The 14,009-nt window shown below is 47.0% G+C and overlaps 1 protein-coding gene across 1 annotated transcript in view; it reads left to right on the top strand.

Annotated features, from left to right (window-relative positions):
• gse1b (Gse1 coiled-coil protein b) overlaps nt 1-14,009 on the top strand; it is a 774,862-nt gene that overhangs the window by 701,015 nt on the left and 59,838 nt on the right. Inside the window, exons 5-6 of the mRNA XM_072279929.1 lie at nt 3,243-3,409; nt 5,488-5,682. Of these exons, the coding sequence (XP_072136030.1) occupies nt 3,243-3,409; nt 5,488-5,682 (362 nt within the window). The remainder of the gene's footprint in view (nt 1-3,242; nt 3,410-5,487; nt 5,683-14,009) is intronic.

Here is a 14,009-nt window from a genome sequence, read left to right as displayed (position 1 = left end):
CCCCTCCCCACCCACCCACCTCCCTCCCTCTCTCTCCCTCCCTCTCTCTCCCTCCCTCCCTCTCTCTCCCTCCCTCCCTCCTCTCTCTCTCCCTCCCCCTCCCCCTCCCTCTCTCTCTCTCTCCCTCCCCTCCCTCCCTCCCCTATCCCTAACCCTCTCTCTCTATCTATCTCTCTCTCTTATCTCTCTCTATCACTCTCTCTCCCCCTCCCCACCCACCCACCTCCCTCCCTCTCTCTCCCTCCCTCCCTCCCTCCCTCTCTCCCCATCTCTATCCCTATCCCTATCTCTATCTCTCTCTCCATATCTCTATCTCTCTCTCCCCCCCACCCACCCACCCACCTCCCCCCCTCTCCCTCCCCTCCCTCCCTCTCTCTCTCTCCCTCCCCTCCTCCCTCTCTCTCTCTCCCCTATCCCTATCCCTATCTCTCTCTCTATCACTCTCTCTCCCCCCTCCCCACCACCCACCTCCCTCCCTCTCTCTCTCTCCCTCCCTCCCTCCCTCTCTCCCCATCTCTATCCCTATCCCTCTCCCTCTCCCTCTCCCTCTCTCTCTCTCCCTCTCCTCTCTCTCTCTCTCTTCCCTCTCCCTCCCTCCCTCCCTCCCTCCCTCCCTCTCTCCCTCCCTCTCTCCCTCCCTCTCTCCCTCCCTCTCTCCCTCCCTCTCTCCCTCCCTCTCCCTCCCTCCTCTCTCCTCTCCCTCTCTCCACCCTCCCCCCCTCCCCACCCACCCACCCACCCTCCCTCTCCCTCCCTCTCTCTCCCTCCCCCTCCCTCCCTCACCCTCCCCTCCCTCCCTCTCCCTCCCTCCCTCTCCCTCCCTCCCCTCCCTCTCTCTCCCACTCCCTCTCTCTCCCTCCCTCTCCCCTCCCTCCTCTCTCCCTCCCTCCCTCTCCCTCCCTCTCTCTCCCTCCCTCTCTCTCCCTCCCTCTCTCCCTCCCTCTCTCCCTCCCTCCTCCCTCCCTCCTCCCTCCCTCTCTCCCCATCTCTATCCCTATCCCTATCTCTATCTCTCTCTCCATATCTCTCTATCTCTCTCTCCCCCCCACCCACCCACCCACCTCCCCCCCTCTCCCTCCCCTCCCTCCCTCTCTCTCTCTCCCTCCCCTCCCTCCCTCTCTCTCTCTCCCCTATCCCTATCCCTATCTCTCTCTCTATCACTCTCTCTCCCCTCCCCACCCACCCACCTCCCTCCCTCTCTCTCTCTCCCTCCCTCCCTCCCTCTCTCCCCATCTCTATCCCTATCCCTCTCCCTCTCCCTCTCCCTCTCTCTCTCTCCCTCTCCCTCTCTCTCTCTCTCTTTCCCTCTCCCTCCCTCCCTCCCTCCCTCCCTCCCTCCCTCCCTCCCTCCCTCTCTCCCTCCCTCTCTCCCTCCCTCTCTCCCTCCCTCTCTCCCTCCCTCTCTCTCTCTCCCTCTCTCTCCCTCCTCTATCCCTATCTCTATCTCTCTCTCCATATCTCTCTATCTCTCTCTCCCCCCCTCCCCACCCACCCACCCACCTCCCCTCCCTCCCTCTCTCTCTCCCTCCCCTCTCTTCCTCCCTCCCTCTCTTCCTCCCTCCCTCCCTCTCCCTCCCTCCCTCTCTCTCCCTCCCTCTCTCTCCCTCCCTCTGCCCTATCCCTATCTCTCTCTCCCTCCCTCTCTCTCCCTCCCTCTCTCTCCCTCCCTCCCTCTCTCTCCCTCCCTCTCTCTCCCTCCCTCTCTCTCCCTCCCTCTCTCCCTCCCTCTCTCCCTCCCTCTCTCCCTCCCTCTCTCCCTCCCTCTCTCTCCTTCCCTCTCTCCCTCCTCTCCTCCCTCTCTCCCTCCCTCTCTCTCCCTCCCTCTCTCTCCCTCCCTCTCTCCCTCCCTCTCTCCCTCCCTCTCTCCCTCCCTCTCCTCCCTCTCTCCCTCCCTCTCTCCCTCCCTCTCTCCCTCCCTCTCTCCCTCCCTCTCTCTCTCTCCCTCCCTCTCTCTCTCTCCTCTATCCCTATCCCTACCTCTATCTCTCTCTATCTATCTCTCTCTCTCCATATCTCTCTATCTCTCTCTCCCCCCCTCCCCACCCACCCACCCACCTTCCCCTCTCTCTCCCTCCCCTCCCTTTCTCTCTCTCCCCTATCCCTGTCTCTCTCTCTATCTATCTCTCTCTCTTATCTCTCTCTCTATCACTCTCTCTCTTCCCCCTCCCCACCCACCCACCTCCCTCCCTCTCTGTCTCCCTCCCTCCCTCTCTCCCCATCTCTATCCCTATCCCTATCTCTATCTCTCTCTCTCCATCTATCTCTCTATCTCTCTCTCTCCCCCCTCCCCACCCACCCACCTCCCCCTCTCTCTCCCTCCCCTCCCTCCCTCTCTTCCTCCCTCCCTCCCACTCCCTCCCTCCCTCTGCCCTATCTCTCTATCTCTATCTCTATCTCTATCTCTATCTCTATCTCTATCTCTATCTCTATCTCTATCTCTATCTCTATCTCTATCTCTATCTCCATCTCTATCTTTCTATCTATCTATATATGTATATATGTGCCTGAGACTTTTGCACAGTACTGTACATGGGTACTAAGAGGGGACTGTAAGGTTTTGGAGAAAGTTGAGGAAAGACTTTCACAGGCAAGGAGGCCTAGTGTTTCTGCATGAAGGAACATTTATACTCAAAGCAGCAGGGAGGAGTTGATACTAAATAAATTTAGCTTCTTGGATCTATTTTGGTTCCGGGATCACTTGCTAACTGGTCCAAAGGGAAATCACCAACGTTTCCCCACATATAACTCAAATCAAAATTGCTTTGAAAAGTGAGCTAAATTCTACTCATAGTCATAGTACAAGGATTCATAACATAGAACAGTAAAGTGTGGGAACAGGCCATTCAGCGCACAATGTCTGTGTCAACCATGACGCCATATTGTTGTATAACAGCAGGGCATCGTTATTCTCATTTTCAGATTGCTCCTCTATCCTAGTCAATGATTTTAACACATCATCTGAATAATAAACCAGCCTTGATTATGGTTTATGGTGGGAAAATGTCAGTCATGATTGAATGTTGAGTCAAACTCAATTGGCCGAATGGCCTAATTCTGCTCCTATTTTTATTTGGTTATAGCCAGCTCTACTTAATGGTTTTTAATAATCTCTTGCTTTCTAATGAAGAGAACCAATTGCAAATCGAGTGTAACTGTCATAGAGGCTGGGACGACTGTATCTGTAGGCCTTCAATCTAAGATGCAAATCAGATGCAAAAACCTTATTTCTGTTGTCTTTCCAGCCAGAACCAGTGGCCCGGGGGCCCAGTAGGGAACGAATGCACACAGAGACCCAGCACCAGTCGGAGAAAGGACCCCCGTCTATCACATCTCACCTCCTCGGGGCCCCTTATGCATTTGGTCTCACTCACAGCACCGTTGTCCAGGACTCCCGGTTCCCTCCTCTCAAGTAAGTTAACGCCAATAATGATCTTCAAGATCCAGAGTTTTAACAGTGCAAAAGCAAAGGGCTTAAAGGACCATCTGGTCACTAATCTGTAGAGGCTGAAGCCACAGGGTCACGTGGAACTTAACGGAGCACAGAAACACCGGACCAAAGTGGTTGCCAAGATATTTTGTGAGTTCCTGCCTGTCATTGAGTTTAGCTACTGATGCTGAGGTTATATTACAAATGGGTTTTGGAAAATTTACTGACACACAACCCAGGCAGCGTGTCATCTCTCAAAGCAATTGGTATCAGCTTGGCATCTGATGTATCTGGTTAAGGTTGGGTAAGAGGTGGGATCTTTCAGTGCTGAAATAGAGAATCTGGTTTCTGGCTATTCTGCCTGCTTCATCTTAGCCTCTTAGCGTGCATGACTGTCACACAGACCAGCCCGCACACACTGCAGGATGAGATTGTGAGCCACAACTTGGTCTCTCGAACAATTGGCCAGCTGCGCTAGGGTGACAGGAGGTCTGAACAGCCTCCCTCCTGCTGGGACGGTGCACACTGCGTCAGAACGTAATCCAGCACCAGCAACATCTAACTTCACATTGAAGCCTCAAGTTTGAAAGGCAATTCTTCTTTCATCACGGATTATTTAAGGGCGTTGTACGAGAAATGTTTACTAAGAAATTAAGGTGCGGACCTTAAAAAGTGCTTGGTAAGGCCACTGATAAGATCATTACATGAATAAATACTGATTACAACTTTAGATTTTAAAAGATTCTTCTTTAGCGATGAACTTTAAATGCATTTACTGCAAAGAGGATATCTCATTCTGTTAATATATAAAGCCATCCTGTAGGAGCCATCTATTTATTTTCTGTCTGTTTGTGTTGTATTTTGTGTTGCTTGTTTATTATGGGTTATGGTAATCTGTCATGTGGGTTGGGGTGTGATAGAAGTAAATGAGCTGTCAAATATTCACCCTTTATGTTGTTTTTAGCTTAGTTAGAGAAGGAGTGAGCTAGGGAATATATATTTTTTTATACCACTCATTACTCTCACTTCCCTAATTTTGCTAACTACACTTATATCATCAATTTTGTTATTGCTATTTTTGATTGGCGCCTTTGTTGGTTTTGTGATAAAGGATCGAACGTACTTTTCACAACTTGGAGCTCAGTTATTTGGAAGCATGTCGCACAATGTCGATTCCCCCACTCAGCCTCTCAGCCGTCTTGGTTTGTTTTTCAAGTAGCCGCTACACCTCCCCATCCTTGAGCAAGGAGTGCTGCGAAAAGAAAGCAGCATCCATCATCCAGGCCACGCTGTCTTCTCACTGCTACTCTGTACTGGTACTGCCATTGGGCAGGAGGAACAGGAGCCTCAGGTCCCACACCGGCAGGTTCAGGAACAGCTATTACCCCTGAATCAGGCTCCTGAACCAGTGTGGATAACTTCACTCACCTCATTACTAAACTGTCTCCATAACCAAAAGACTCACTTTTGAGGACTGTACCATTCATGTTCTCAGTATTATTTACTTACTTATTTTTATTTGTTATTTACATGTTTTCTCCTCTTGTGCACATTGGATATTTGTCAGTCTTTATATTGTTAATTTTTTAAATATAAGTTCTATTCCATTTTTTTATTTTCCTGTAAATGCCTGCAAGAAAATAAATCTCAAGGATAGTATCTGGTGACATATGCAGATATTCAAACTCAAATTCAAAGTATGTGGTGACATATACAGAAATTCAAACTTAAGTTCAAAGTACATTTATATTATCAAAGTATGTATGTAGTATATAACTCTGAGTTTCATCTTCCCACAGACAGCAACGAAACAAAGAAACACCATGGATCCCGTTAAAGGAAAATAAAATCAACCCCCCCCCCAAGTTAAAAAAAACAAATCATGTAAACAGCAACTAAAAATGAGTGAAAACACAGGGTATAGAACACAAAATCAGAAGGCATATTTCAGTTCAGCTCAGTGTGCTTTGTTAATAAATTTACTTTGAACTTCGATTTGTTTCTAGAGGATATGTATTGTCCTGAAAAAATTAACCTCTTTGTGATTTTGTTCTGCACAGTTTGCAGCGCCCGGTTCCTCATGTTGTTGCGTCTGGCAGTGTGCAGGAAGATTACCTTCGCAGCTTCCGGCCATATCACACAGGGGAGGAGCTACGCATGCCTGCACTGCCGCCAATGGGGCTGGAGGCAGCTGCCTCTGCCTACTATCACTCCAGCTATCTTGCCCATCATCCATTCCCTCACCCGGCCTTCAGGTAAGACAGGATTGGACACAGGAAATGGGAACTAATTACAGAGAGAGAGAGACAGAGGGGGAGAGAGGCACCTCCCGCAGCTTCCTGTAACAGCTCAGTTACATCGAAGGAATCTTCTACCATAAACCTACATTTTAGTTCCATTGCTCTCTGGTTGTCTCAGAACATGTGCTGTGCCCCGTGTAATATGAAGCACATGTGCATGAACTAAAGATACGATATGTGAGGTGATAAACACAAGAGATTCCACAGATGCTGGAAATCCAGAGTCTCTCACACACACACACACTCTCACACACACACACACACACACACACACACACACACACACACACACACACACACAAAATGCTGGAGGAACTCTGCAGGTCGGGCAGCATCTATGGAGAGTTGACATTTCAGGCTGAGATCCTTCATCAGGAATGTGTCACGTTCCTCAGGCAGGATCATACAAGCCAATCTCTGTCCATGCAGACGCTAGGTTGTCCACTGCCCTCTTTATTTCCTGGAGGGTCATATGCTCCAGCTGAGAGGCTCCATCCCCGCTCCTGCTCCATTCCCAGGCTGTCGACATCGTTCCCTACCCTGGGCACGGGAGTGGTTGAGCTGATCTGTTGCAGCCTTGGCCTCCTCCCTTCTTCCTAATCTTCCTGCTCTCAAAGTCGTCACCAGCTCCATCTGCATCCCTGCCTCTGTTCACTGCCGAAAACTCCTCCCATGTTTCCATTGCCCCCTGACTGTTTATTCTCAGATCCTCCTTCCTGGTCGGTCTCTGTTCTTCTTCTGCTGTCATCTCTGCTGCCTGTGTCATGACTCCCACCATCCAAATAACGATCGTCCCCACCACCCTCATGCCCCCCACCCAAGTGTTCTGAGCTGTATTAGCTGCACCTTTGCTGGTCTCTCAGTTTTGAAATGTCCAACTTTGTCCTCCACTTTTGCACCACCCTATCTCCATAACCTTAACCTGCCCTATGACCTAGTGTATGGTAACACATATATAATTCGATAATAAATTTACTTGGAACTTTGGAGTATTGACACTCATCTAGTAGTAAAGGAAAGAGGAAATTCCGCATCTTGTGATCACTGTGCGTTTGACGGCATTGGCTGAGCACAGGGTCATAATGAACAGATGGCACGATGGCAATTGTAATGACTTGCGCTAAAGTAGTGTTCTGTCTCTCGTTTGGAATGTGCCCACTTGCTTTTCAGCCGACTCTGAAGAACGGTCACTGTGGGAGGAAGGATTTATTTGTTTCGCAGTGGAGTGGGGAGTGGGTCCTTCCAGCCCTTTGAACCACGCCACCCCAGCAAGTCCTGACGAATCTGATTAACCCTAACCTAATCGTGGGACAATTTACAACAGCCAGTCAACCTACTCAGTACATTTTTGGACAGTGGGATGAAACCGGAGCAACTGGAGAAAACACACGCATTTCACGGAGAGGGCATACAGGCTCATTACAGAACCACGCCGGAAATGACCTCTGAACTCTGGAGCACCGCGAGTTGTATTAGTGTTGCGCTAATCGCTACGCTACCGGTTTGCCCACATAGCAACCAGTTTTTCAAACAGGAAGCTCTTACACATGGCAGTCTGAAAGTGTCACATCATATCAGACCATAAGATGTGGGAACAGAATTAGGCCATTTTGCCAATCGAGTCTGCTCCACATTTCAACATGGCTGATCCATTTTTCCTCTCAGCCCCAATCTCCTGCCTTCTCCCATATCCTTTCATGCTGTGTATCAAGGTACAGTGAGACTCTTGTCTTGCAAAAAGATCAGTTCATTACAACAATGTGCTGAGGTAGTACAAGGTAAAACGATAGCAGTCCAGAATGAAGTGTTATAGTGGAAGTGCAGTGCAGGTAGATGATAAGGTGTAAGATCATAACAAGGTGCAATGTCAGGTCAGTAGTTCATCTTATCATACTAGGTAACTGGTCAATTGTATCATCAGCAAACTTGAATTTATCACTCCCGTCCACCCCACCAAATTCAGAGGGTCACCAGCTGATTCCAGAGGCATTGACTGGGCACAGTTTCTCAATTGGAAAATGGCCTTCACATTCCTACTCATTGATTCCTGTCTGTTAATTAATCCACACTTTTCATTAATATATTACCTCAATAATGTGTTTTCTCATTGTGTTTAATAATCTCTTAAGTAGTACCTTATCCAAATATTTCAAATCAAGTGGTTTTCCCTTATCTTTTCTGCAAAAGCTGTTAACAGTTCAAACATAATTTCCTTTCATAAATTCATACTGACTCTGCCCAACCCTATTATTATTTTCTATATATCCTGTTCACACTAACTTAATAATAGATTACAGCAGTTTTTCTCACACTGATGTCATGCTAACTATAGTTTCCTCTTATCTTTTTCGCTCACAGTGGGAGCTAGGTGTTCCTGTTGTGTGAATGCAAAACATTAGCAGGCAATGTATAGCAAGTCGTTAGGAAGGCAAATGGCATGTTCACCTTTATTGCTGGGGGGCGGGGGGGGGAATTGAAATTTTGAAGTAGGAAAGTGTTGTTGCAGTTGTATTGGATGCTGCTAAGGCCACACTTGGGGTGCCATGACAGTGTAGCGGTTGGCAGGACGCTCTTTCATCTCGAAGCTCGGAGTTCAGTTCCAGCGTCCTCTGAAAGGAATCTTTGTACATCCTCCCTGTGGAATGCGTGGGCTTTCCCCAGCTGCTCCATTTTCTCCCAAAGGCCTCCCGGGTAGGTTTATTAGTCATTGTAAATTGTCCTATGATTAGGTTAGGGTTAAGTCAGGGCTGACCGTGGCTGGAAGGGCCTTCTTCTGGCTGTATTACTAAATCAATAAACATTCAGTACTGGGCGCTGTGTACTGTTGTAATTCCTTTACTTAAGACAGGATACAGAGGTATTGGAAGCAGCCCAAAAGATGTTCATTACATTTAAAGGCATAGATAGAGTAGACAACATCTTTTTCCAAGGGGTGAAATGCCTAATACCAGAGGGCATGCATTTAAGGTGAGAGGAGGTAGCTTCAAAGGAGGTGTGAGGGGCAAGATTTCACTCAGTAGCGGGTGATGGGAATACACTGCCTGGGGTGGTGGTGGAAACTGTAAGAGACATTAGAGACTTCTAAGAGACATTTAGATAGGCACATGAATGTGAGGAGAATGGAAGAATATCGACATTGTGTCAGCAGAAGAGATGAGTTGGCCATTTGATTAGTAATTCAATTGGTTCTGCACAGCTTTGCAGGCCGAAGGGCCTGTTCCTGTGCTGTGTTGTTTTATGATCAGTGTTGCATGTGGACAGGTGGATAGGAAAGACTTAGAGAGATATGGGCCAATTTCAGGTAAATGAGACCAGCTCATTTAGGCATGGTTTAGTTTCACCAGAGGGTCTCTTCCCGTACTGTATAGCTCTATGACTCTTTATGAAGTTGTTGGTTAGGCCGCACTTGGGGTGTTGTGTACAGTTCTGGTCACTGTGCAAAAGGAAGGATGGGATAGAGCAATTGGATAACTGGGACTGTTCACCTGGCATGAAGGAGGCTGAGGAGTGAACTTACAGAGACACTGTATATATGTAGCCAAGATGCCTAAGGCTTTTGCACAATACTGTCTTTGTCAACATAGAATGGAGAGTGAGTTTGTAAATCCAGCCGGAACACAGGATGTTGGGAATGGCGAGGGTGGGGCACTGTGGGACAGGTGGCAGAAGAGTGCCAGAGGCAGGGGTGGCGCGGGCACAGACACACCCAGCCCTGAAGCACCACGCCAGACCAAACAATTGGTTTATTGATCATTACAGAATGTCTCTCTGGTGCTTCCTGCTCCTTCCCCTTTTCCCAACAATGATTCCCTTCTCCCTGCCATCTTCCCACTCTCAGTCCACAATAGAGACCCATATCAGAATCATCACACACATATGTCATGAAATTTGTTTTTTTTTGCAGCAGTACAGTGTAATAAGATTACTAAAGTACTGTGCAAATGTCTTAGGCACCATAGCTATACTATATGTAAATCATGAGGGGCATGGATAAGGCAAATGGCTGCAGTGTTTTCTAATGAGGAAGTTTAGTTGATGGTGAGAAGGGAGAAATTTATAAAGGGCGTGAAGGACAAGATTTTCCACACAAGAGGGCAAGAGGGACAGATGTATGGAACGAGCTGCCAGAGAATGAACCTCCTTCACTTGAGGGAGAGCAGCCCCACCCGATCCAATTGCTCTTTATAACGTAGGCCCTTCAGTCCAGGCAGCATTCCCTTGCATCTGTTTCTGCATCCTCTCTGACTTAATCATATTCTTCCTATAGCACGGTGGTAGCGGCAGATATAATGACAATGACTAAAAGGCATTTGGACAGGTACATCAATAGAAGAGATTTAGAAAGATATGAGCCTAATCAAGGCAAATTGAAGCTATCTATCTATTCACACACACTTGGTCAGCATGAGTGAATTGGGCCGAATGGCCCTTTTCTATGCTGTGCAACTCTGTGAATTAATTGAAGTAGTTTCCAAGCTATCCTAGTCAACTCACGCTTCTTGGCTTTGCAGTTCATTTTTTTTTAGATTTAAGTTTCAGATTGTACTAAATCACTTGCAATTTTTATCTAAGATCCTCCACGATATGATTACATATCTCAAAGGTAAGCCTTTCACATTCCAAAATGCAAGACCTGAAACAGCCTATTCATTTGGTTCGTCTGGTCTTTATATGGATTAAATTGCCCCATGAGTATTATATTTCCCTTGTTACATGCACCTGAATATTCCTGATTTATACCATCCCTAACATAACCATTGCTGTTTGGGTGCCTTTAATAAGCACAGCAATGTTTTCTGCTTCTTAATTTTCTGATTTTTTTTCCCTCTGTTCTGCCTATATTCTGCAGTAATTCTGAAGACCGTTATTCTTCAAGATTACCCTGCCTTCTTTTGCATCTTTCCTCCTTTTAAAAGCATTTACTTCTGTTGGGTGCAGAAGTCTTGGGTACCACACCACCAGGTTTAGGAACAGTTGTTGCCCTACAACCATCGGGCTAGTGGACTGGCGTGAATGTCTTCCTTCGTCTCAACGCTGAACTGACTCCACAGCCTGTAGAATCACTTTCCGAGACTCTGCCGTTGTTATGTATGGCTGTTCATGCATTCTATTGTTTTTCTTTATTTTCCTGCAAGAAAATGAACCTCAGGGTTGTATATGATATACATACGTTGATAATAAATTTTTCTTTGAAGTTTTGAATGCCTCGGAATTTTTGCAATTATGTGCATTTCTTTCTAATTGTGCCATTAATTTGCCCATCTTGTTAACGAATGCTGTGTGCATCTTGATAAAGAGGCTTCAGAGCAGCTCGAATCTTGTGAGGACAGACAGAATGAATTGTAGGTTAAATAAAGCTTCAAAAGCAGAGGAACGATGGAGCAGCAGCGAGCATACAAAATCCATCTCTGCCATCTACCGCTTGTTGCCTGGAAGATTGTAAATTTGGATAAGTGCCTATAAATATGAAATACCATCGAGGTCATTGTGATGATCAGCGAAGGTTGGATGGTTTCCCAACACTCGTTGCTCGGATTTGCACATGAAAAATGGATTCAAAGACAGCTGTCATCAGTGAGTGTCCCGCTTCTGGCAGGAGCCAGCCCCTTTGGAAAGAGAGGGCATTTCAGCACAAGTAAAAACAGTGTGCAGTACACCCTCTGTTCTGTGAACATAAAACACCGAGCTGGTTATAAACAAGGCCATGTGTGTCCCCTTGTGCTCACACTGCTAGGTTTCTTTTTCTGCAAGACTCTGCCGGCAATGTTTTGTAAGGCAATTATGACTGAAGTCCGTAGATACAGTAGGACCTTGTTTAACAATGGACAGTTCAGAGACACAGGGCTTGTATTGTTGAGCCGTCCTGCCTGGATTTCCTGCATGGCTTTGCTTCACTGCTGGCCACTTTCCTTCACCGTTCTCCAGCTTCCCGGCCTTTCTCTAGTCCACAATTAATTCCACCTTTACCAGGGCTATCCACGAACACGTCTCAATGTCTTTTAAACATTGCAATTATAACCCCCCTGCCCACCCACTGTTTATAGCTTCCACTGGCAGCTTGTTCCATACACCCACCAACACGGATGCTGTGTACAAGAAGGGCCAGAGTCGCCTCTACTTCCTGAGGAGACTGAGGTCCTTTGGCATATGCAGGCCTCTCCTTCACACGTTCCACCAGTCTGATGTCGCCAGTACAATATTCCATGTGGTGCTGTTCTAGGACAATGGCATCAACACGGGTGATGCCAACAGGCTCAGTAAACTGATTAGAAAGGCTGCCACTGTCTTAGGAGTCAAACTGGACATACTGGAGGCTGTGATAGAACAGAGGACCTTTTGGAAAATCCTGGCAATTCCGGACAATGTGTCTCACCCTCTGCATGCCACTTTGGCTGAATAGAGAAGCACTTTCAGTAATAGACTAAGACAAGACACCAAAGAACGCTACCCTTGGCTATTAGGTCCTATAATGAGTCAAGCTATAGGCAGGGAAGTGATGACCCGCTCCTGTTAGACTGTTATTAACCTCCGTATACCAGATCTTTAGGCCGGCTGGTGGCGCAGTGAGATCAGCGCCGGACCCCGGAGCGAAGGTTCCCAAGTTCGAATCCAGGTTGGGCCACACTTTCCATCCCCGTGCCAGGTTGAGTATCGAGCTAGCCACTCGGCCTCGTAAAAAATACAAGGGTCGAGTCAGGAACGTTCATAACGTGACCCGGTTAATCCTGACACCACGTCCCAGCCAGGAATGGCTGAATGTCTGGTACGACACGCTTAAAAAAAACAGATCTCTGTTTAGCTCTCTTTACCACACTCTGCTATCGAAGACACCCTGTACAATACTACCATCACTTCTTATCTGGACAATGTGAATGTGCACCCATTATTGTATAATATTATGGTAATTCTTGCACTACCATCTTATCAGTGTGAACTTGGAAATCTTGTACAGCTTATTTTTAAGATAACTTAATTTTTATTCTTCTTCTCTTCTAATATTTGTGTATCTATGCACTTGCAATGCTACTGTGACACTATTTCCTTTGGGATCAATGAAGTATCTATCTAACTTCTGTATGAAAGCTCTGGCCCACTTTTAAAACTCTCACCTTAAATTCCCCTGTCTTGGGAAAAGTACTGTGAACATTCACCTTATCTATTCTCCTCACGATCACCCCTCAGCCTTTTATACTCCCAATGAAGGAAGTCCCGGCCTAGTCAGCCTCTCCTTATAACTCAGGCCATCCAGTCCCAGTAACACCCTCTTAAATCTTAAATACAAAATAATCTGCAGATGCTGGGATCAAAGCAACACTCACAACATGCTGGAGGAACTCAGCAGGTCGGGCAGCATCCGTGGAAACAATGAGTCGACGTTTCGGGCCGGAACCCTTCGTCAGGACTGAAGAGCAAATGGGCAGAGGCCCTATAAAGAAGGTGGGGGAGGGTTGGAAGTAGAAGGCTGGTAGGTTCAGTTGAAAAACCAGTAATTTGAAAGACAAGGGGGTGGGGGAGGGGAAGCAGCTAGGTGATAGGCAGGAAGACAATGGGTCGTAGAAGGAGGCGGAACCATGAGGGAGGTGATAGGCAGCTGGGGGGGGGGGCCGAGTGAAATAGGGATAGAGCAAGGGATGGGGAGGGAATTACCGGAAGTTGTAGAATTCTATGTTCATACCAAGGGACTACTCAGACGGTATATGAGGTGTTGCTCCTCCAACCTGAGCTTAGCCTCATCATAGCAGTAGAGGAGGCCATGTATGGACATATCTGTATGGGTCTTTCCTGCGCACTTTCCACCATAATGATATCCTCCCTTTAGCTGGGCGACCAGAACTGGACAAAGTGCTCCAATTGTGGTCTCACTGATAACTGGTACTGTTTCAGTGTGATGTCACAGAACCTGTATTTAATGCCATAACCAATGAAGGCAGCATATGTCACTACCCTATCCACCTGTGTTGCCACTTTCAGAGAACAATATAATTATACCTCTACAATACTCTGCAGGGCCCTACCATTTACTGTGTTAGTCCCGCTCTTGTTTAGCTGATCAACATGGTTGCATTGGGCTGGACCTCAGGGTATGGACATTTAAAAAAAAACTATCTTTACTTATTTAGGAAAAACTTCCATCTTTCTTCAGAAGGGTATATGGGCCTATGATATTTTGTGATTGCTCAGTTGTCCTATTTGCCTGAATCATTATTGCTATGCTTGGATGAATATACAGTACTGTGCAAAAGTCTTGGGAACATACATATAGCTAGGGTGCTGAAGACTTT

The sequence above is a fragment of the Mobula birostris genome, chromosome 15, assembly GCF_030028105.1.
Source record: "Mobula birostris isolate sMobBir1 chromosome 15, sMobBir1.hap1, whole genome shotgun sequence".
In the NCBI taxonomy this organism is placed as follows: domain Eukaryota; kingdom Metazoa; phylum Chordata; class Chondrichthyes; order Myliobatiformes; family Myliobatidae; genus Mobula; species Mobula birostris.
Note: the sequence above shows the minus strand (reverse complement) of the source record. Positions and strands in the feature narration are given on the sequence as shown.